General features: G+C 52.4%; 1 protein-coding gene across 1 annotated transcript; it reads right to left on the bottom strand.

Annotated features, from left to right (window-relative positions):
- Positions 1–3,516: 3,516 nt before the first annotated feature.
- ASCL1 (achaete-scute family bHLH transcription factor 1) lies at positions 3,517–5,216 on the bottom strand. Its single transcript, XM_053586695.1, has 2 exons — positions 3,937–5,216; positions 3,517–3,582 (listed from the first exon to the last, which is right to left on the bottom strand). The coding sequence occupies exon 1, from the start codon at positions 4,667–4,669 to the stop codon at positions 3,983–3,985; it is 687 nt and encodes a 228-aa protein (XP_053442670.1). The 5' UTR covers positions 4,670–5,216; the 3' UTR covers positions 3,517–3,582; positions 3,937–3,982.
- Between the last annotated feature and the right edge of the window lie 2,103 nt (positions 5,217–7,319).

Below are 7,319 nucleotides of genomic sequence, written 5' to 3' on the forward strand. Positions count from 1 at the left end.
GATGCATCTGACTAGTCCTCAGGAAAATTAGAACTGGGAGATAAGAATAGGGACAGCAGCAGGCACTGACATTTACATATGCCATTTGTAATCTCTGACATGGGTCCTTTGCTCCATTCTTTCTGTTTTTTCAGCTAGCTGCTGTGGGTAGCAGGAACTGAGCTGTTAATTCAGTGTTCTGAAGTCCAGAGATAGAGATCATGGCAGGAACAGCAAAGTGGAAATGTACATTCTATGCCTCTCTTATGAACTTCGTGCAGCTGCAAAATGGTTTCTCCTTTCTTCCTTGGTGGCTCTGGCTGATGTGAACTTGAAGTAGATTCTTCTTCATACACTCAATTGAAAAATTTTAAAAGTCTGTGCCAGGGAGGTGAGACATGTGCCCTAGCAGCTCTCTCCCAGCCTCTGATAATACCTGCATTCAACAGCTCTGCAGCCAGCGACAGGCCTGGATTTTCTTTCTCCCCCGCACTCCCAGCTGGTCCTGCTCCATTGCAGGCGTGTCCCCAGTCTTAACTCGGTGGTCTCAGAGTCATTTTTTGAATAGATAAGATTTCTCAGTCAATAAAGTCAAGGCAGTTTTCTTTCCCAGCATCCCTGTCCATCCAAAAATAAAGTGAGGTGGGGACCAAGACGCGGGGGGGAGGCTGCGACTGCCAGCCTCTGGGGTCTACATTTTGTGTTTCTCTGGCAGTCCAGAGCCGCTCCAAAGCCCGCCGCGCAGCCAATGGGCAGCGGTGATTTATGGGGCTGACTACCGCGGGCTGAATGCGGCCTGTCACAGCGCCCTGAATGGCTTCCCTTCCCCGCACAAGCCCTGGCTTTGTGTTGCTAAGCGATTAGAGCAGATGTAATGAGATTTTGCCCAATCCTCGCTTTGCCCTTTCCTAGCTTCGGCAAAATTGTGTGTGTTTTTGTGAATTTTTCCCGTTTGCCTTCGCGTTGTGGCAAACAACGCTAACTTTGCCTCGACTTGAAGAGACTGGGTATTTCCCGTTCAGAAGTGAGGGAAAGGACACCTGTCCTCACAGAAGGGAGACCAAAAAAAAAAAAAAAAAATCCCCCGTTGTGGTGTGGGGGCTGAAACATTATCCTAATGTTATATTCATAGCTTTAAATGACTTGCTACACTTTCTTTATATACCTTATCTAGAAACTTGCAAAGGAGCTAAATTAAAGGAAAGAGAAATGGGGTGGGGGTGGGGGACAGCCTCGCCCTGTCCTCCAAATGAGAAGATAAAAATAAAAGCAGGCGTCACAAAAGCATTACTTCTCTCAAGTAAGCTCTAAATTGGCCCACTGCTGGCAGAAAGTCCGATTATTTATGGCGATGAGGAATTTACTGGTTTTTTCCCCCCTTAATTACGTTCATCTCTTTGAAAGGGATTGAAGCCTCAACGTGCATTCTATAGAGGGTGATTTAGCAAAAGGACATCAGAAGCTGTGGCGTGCTCCGCGCATCGCGGCTTTAAAAAATGATTATTCTGTGCCACTAAATGGTATAGATGTACCAACACAGACTAGATTTTTAACTCTGGAAGACGTGCTGGCTACCCGTTCTTTGTTGGGTTTTGTAAGATGCATTTTGCGCTCGGCTTTCCGCTTGGCTGGAGACACGCAAACTGAATCTGCAAGTATTGTAGGCGGCGAGCAGGAGCCGGCCAGAGGCCGAGTAGGATTCTAATCACGTCTTCGCTAACTGACAAGAAGCAAGCCAGCCAAAACCCCACCAATTTCTTTTTGAATCTTGGTAATTGGGTACTTTTACACGCAGCTCACGCTATTCGGATAGAGTCACAAGCTCAGATAGGCCAGTGTCTCAAAGAGACCACCCATTTCTAATGCGTTTATTTATGAAAATCTAGCTCTTTCTGGAAGAAATTTATATCATAGGTACCTTTTACTTAAAATGAATCGGAAAGCGTGTGTCTATTGGGGGAAAAGAGTAGAAAATGTACATCTGGAAGTGAGGGAAGAGGAGCATCCTCACCAGGATGTCTTCCCAACCCCCAGCCTCCCACCCCTTCTTCCAGCCAGCCTTTCTATATTTTCATCAGGGGGAACTCAGAGTAGGGCTGTGGGTTGGAAAGTGGACTAGAGGACCCTCTCTTTCCAGTTTACTTTTCTGGAGATTTTAAAACATCCAATTGTTTTATCAAAGTGTGAAGCGGCCTTTAATCGCTACCTATTCTCTCAGTGTCTGGGTGTATTTGCAGGATAGAATGGGAAGAAAACAGTGCATTTTCTACATTCATCACCAAGTCACTACTTGGGTAGGACGGGCCACAGCACTTATCTTTGTCATTTCTGTCATGGAGCATGTTTTACACCACCTTCTTCTCCTCCCAACCCACCCTTTCAACTTTGGCATTTCCATAACTTGTCCAGGGGCATTGGAGTCAAAGAAAGACTAGAGTCAGCAAGTTATTTTCATTTTGAAAAAAGGAAAAAGAGTTTTATTATGAAACTAGTTTGTATAAAACAGGGTTATACATATTTTTGTAAGTTTGTAATAAAACAGTAAGAAAAAAAAAAGGCAGTGATAGAAATTTCCAAAAGGCAACCCATCGAAACCAACTGGCTGCCACTTTGTGTTTGGACAGTAGCTGCATAAACTTTGTTCTTCTTGAACAGTATTTAATAACATCATTAATACATTAACAACGTTTCTATAAAGTAAGACACATTGGTGCTGAAGTACAACTGGTGGCCTTTTGATCTCACCTATGAGGAGAGTTCTTTACAAAACCACAGAGGGGAAATGGCAGTTGTAAGGTGAACTACACAGCTAAAATATGCAGAGGTAATAGCATTACATGTTAAAGTATCAAGATATACACATTTAAAACCATTTGTACAAAACTTCTATAAATTTTTTTCTCTCTCTTTCTCTCTTATGTACAAAAATATCTTAATATATCCCCAAACTGGTTAGGATAGATACAAATAGATTTTTCTTATAATAAAAAAATTCACAAAAGATTGGAAGCATTCCATGATGAAAACGGTAGAAAAGATGATGAGAGGGAGGGCAGAGGGTTTGGGGATGGGGCCCCGGAGGAGGAGCAGGGTTTCAAAGGACTGAGTACAGCATAGTTTCACTGTAGACTCAGGCCTTCAGCTTACTGGGGTGGGGTTTACTGAGTGAAAGACACCAACTCAATTCTAGGGGGTGAAGAACTGCGCTTTGAGGGAGGGTGGAAGGGTGGGAGGTGAAGGCAGCGGAGCCAGTGCTTTCAGCAGCGCGTGTTAGTGGTGGATGGGAGTTACTCTAGTGCGGCTGCTGCTCCCTTCTGCCAGGAGCCCCACTGCTTTTGCACACAAGCTGCATTTCGCGCGATGACTCAAGTCCTAGTAGTCGCTCTTCATATCTCCATGAATGATCGGAGTGCAAAGATAGTGTTCTGAGCAACCCTGTTTCCTGAGGGCCTTGCCCCTCAGGCATATGTGCTTAGTTGGCCTCCGGGTTGGTTGCCTGTTTTTGCATTTTTGTGGAGTTTTTTCTTGCTTCTTCTCTTCTTTTTCATTTTCCTCCCTCCCAAAGTCCGAGAAAGCACTAAAGACGCAGGTTGTGTGGTCACCCTGTAGAGTAGGGAGAATAACGGACAGGTTAGTTTAAACTTGAAGGCTAGTGACAGGGGGAGGTGGACGTTTGGGGGAAGGGTCTGTCGGGTGGAACACCTCTTCTTGACATGTTCCACTTCGCCAGCATCCCCACGCCTCACCTCCACCCTCCATTCCTTGGAGAACTGGGCAAGACCACGTTCAGAGGCCAGTGTTGCAACTAACAGCTAATTGAAATTCACAAACTTTAACAAATCCTTTAAATGTGCTCCCTCCATCTCCATGGAGACCACCCCCCTTCCAGAGACACTCAGAAGGAGGACGAAGACTAGACTATCACCACCACCCCGCCCACCCCAAAATGCGACCTACCTGCTTCCAAAGTCCATGCGCACCAAGGCCTGCCCAGGCCAGTGCCTCAGAACCAGTTGGTGAAGTCCAGAAGTTCCTGCTCCTCGGGGCTGAGCGGGTCATAAGAGCCCTCGTCAGACGAGTAGGATGACACCGGCGAACCGGCCATGGAGTTCAAATCGTTCGAGTAGTTGGGGGAGATCGTGGGGGACAGGACCCCCGCCTGGAAGGCAGCGCTCACCGCGTCGTGCTCGTCCAGCAGCTGCTGCAGGGCACGGATGTACTCCACCGCTGAGCGCAGTGTCTCCACCTTGCTCATCTTCTTGTTTGCCGCGCCGTTGGGTACGTGCTCCCGAAGGGTGGCAAAGCCCAGGTTGACCAACTTGACGCGGTTGCGCTCGCGCTCATTGCGGCGCGCCACGGCGGCCGGCTGCTGCTGCGGCAGGCTGTAGCCGAAGCCGCTGAAGTTGAGCCGGCGTTTGCAGCGCATCAGTTCGGGCGAGGACGAGCGCTGGCGTTTGACTTGCTTGGGCGCCGACTTGTGACCGCCCCCTGAGGGCTGGCCGTCCGCCGCGGGGCTCAGCTGCCCAGCCTGCTGGTGCTGCGCGCTCTGCGCCGCCGCCGCCGCCGCCGCAGCGGCCGTCGCAAAGAAGCAGGCGGCGGGCTGCAGGAAGGGCGGCTGGGGCTGCGGCTGCGGCTGCGGCTGCGGCTGCGGCTGACCCGCGCCGCTCTCCATCTTGGCAGAGCTCTCCATGCGCAGCGGCGGCCAAGGAGGCGCGGGATCAGAGGGAGCTGGGACGCGAGGTGCGGGGCGCGCAAGGGGGACACGGATACGACTTGGGTGCGCGAACAGAGAGGGAAAGAAAGAGAAGGATGAAGACGGAGCCCCAGGGAAGTTACAAAAATACACCCCCCGGGAGACTTCTTGGAGAAGGAGCAAAGAAGCTGCAAATGCTTTTTCTCCTCCGTCTACGCCGCCTCCTCCCTCCCGCCCCTCCTCCCTTCGCGGGTTGGCTTCGGGAGCCTCGCGTGGCGCTCGCGTGTGAGGCTGTCGCTAGCGCCTTCTGGTTTCTAAGAAAGAAAAAGCCGAAGAAGCTGCAGAAGTCAGTGCTGAGTGCGCTCTGCTGAGTCTCGCGTTCCTCTCCCACTAAGGCCGCGCGCTCTGGCGCTGGGTCTCGGTCTCTCCGGCTGTGGCGCAGGCTGTTTTTATTTTGCTAACCCCGTTTCTTTCCTATTTCCTTCTTTCCCTCGCCCTCCCTGGTGCGCCTTCCACGTTCCCTGGCCAGAAGTGAGAGAGTGCTGGGCGGCCGGAGTGCGGCAGCCTTTTCAATGGGACACCCAGCCCCACGCGCAGCCCTGGCCCCGCCTCGCCCCCCACTCCCCGCTGCTGCAGCGAGCGGCTGCAGCCCCCACTCCCCCCTCCTCTTACCTTCTCCTCCTACTCACTCCCTAAACTCCCCCTCCTCCTCTCCTCTCCCCCCTCCCGTTCCCTTCGTCCGCTCCATGCAAACTCTCCATTCAGCCGGGTTTGTTGTTGCAGTGCGTGCGCCTGGCGCGTGCCGGACTCCCGGCTGAATAAACAGGCGGCGCACTCGGGGCGGGCTGCAGCCGGGGGTGGCTTTAGAAAGGGGGGGGGGCGACTTGGCAGAAGCGACAAATAGCCCTGGAAATTGGGGTGTGTGGGTGAAAAGATTTGGCGCGAAATACCCTTGGGACCTCTCGAGAACTTGGAGCAAAGAGCAGGGAAGAGTTTGGGCAGATAAGGTGGCACGGGGGGATGTGGAGATTAGGGGGCAGTGGGGCTCCATGTTCCTGTTTTCTTCTCCTCCCCACGGTTATAGTCTTGGGGGTTCTTCGCTGACCGTAGGAATTGAAGCAATTACGACTGAAGTTCAGAAAGATGGGAAGTGGGGGGAAAAACTCTTGTCTAGGACAGTGGGAAAAGTGCTGGACTACTGAGAGACTTGGGTCCTAGTCCCAAGCCGTCTTCACACTCTCTGTGGCTCTTCGTAAAGCGGCATCTTCTCTGAGCCTGCGTTTCCTCGTCTGTAACCACAGAAAATTGGATTAAATGTTCTCCAGTGTCCCACCCGGTTCTAAAAATTAGGTTATGGTCCCCACCACCAAGCAAGTGTGGAAAGAGCCCCGAGGAGAAGGGATATAGAGGGACCATGGTTATGGTCAGTGCTGTAGGCAGATGTAAGGGACAAGACGCCCCACTAGGATGACCTCTGGGCCCCTGAGACATTACTCCCCCCAACGGATTATCTCTGAAGCGGCCAGGGAGGGGGGGGGTTATAAAGAGAAGAACTCTCTAGGACAAGAACGTTCCCTCACCTTCCCCAAAGAAATACGTAGGGCGGGGGGGTGGGGGTGGGGGCGGTGGCACCGAGGAGAGGGCGCAGGTGATGGAGGCTGAGGGCCTAGTCGAGCTTGTCCAGTAGTTCGGCGCCACCGCAGGCACCTCGGGAGCATTGGCGCAGCCTCCATCCCGCCCCAGGCGTGTGCCCGGCGGCCCGGTGGCAGGCGACTGGGAGCAGAGCCCGGCGGGGCCGCGTGCTGGCGCCTGGAGAGAGGGGGAGGCGTTTGCAGCCGTCGCTTGGCCGCTTGGACAGCGCCTGCCCAGCTGCCCTTCCTAGGCCCCCGGCCCTGGCTTGCTCTGGCCAGAACTCTGTCCAGCTTCGGGACGTCTGGGGACACGGCGCTGCTGCAGGGAAACCAGAGAAAGCCACCAGCCCCATCTCTTTAAGGCTCTGGTGGGGAGGGAGGCTGGGGCGCGCCTCCAGTGGCGTCTTCATGGGCAGAACTAAGCCATGGGCAGCCATGCATTTGATTTGTCCAGTAGAAATAGTCATTTTGATCAGCGGCCTGAGTGCAGGAATGACTGTGGTGAATTATCTGGATAATTGCTTCTAATTGAACTTTGCTTTGTGGAGAGCCGGCCAGTGGGGGTGACCAGAGAGCTGGCCTTGGCGTGTGTGTGCCTGGCTCTGACTGTTTTCAGAACAGTAGTGGACAATGGTGGAGGGTAAAGATCAGTGGTTCCTGAAGTAGTGAATCATCTCTTTCCTGCCTCAGTTTCCTCTTTGTAGAATGGGTAGCTTTGGGAAGTATAAGGACCAAATGGTGCCCACAGAGATCAGTTCTGTAACCCTCCTCACCCACATGCCTCCCTTGGAGCCACAGGAACCTGCGTCTTGCTGACCTCACAGGATTTTACATCCCAGTCCTCATCCCACCCTTCCAGGAAAGGAACTGAGAGGTGTTCAAGATCACATTTGTCCTCTCTTGCCTAGAAATGTTAGAAGTGAGCAGCCATAGAACAGAGCCACGCCACTCAGCCCTTTCCAACCCAAGGGACCACCTGGAGGAATATGGATTATTTCAGGGGCTCCCACCGCCCA

Source organism: Nycticebus coucang, chromosome 3 (assembly GCF_027406575.1).
Source record: "Nycticebus coucang isolate mNycCou1 chromosome 3, mNycCou1.pri, whole genome shotgun sequence".
Taxonomy (NCBI): domain Eukaryota; kingdom Metazoa; phylum Chordata; class Mammalia; order Primates; family Lorisidae; genus Nycticebus; species Nycticebus coucang.

Coding starts and splice junctions, on each gene's coding strand:
- ASCL1 (XM_053586695.1), bottom strand. CDS start 4,669: ATGGAGAGCTCTGCCAAGATGGAGAGCGGCGCGGGTCAGCCGCAGCCG.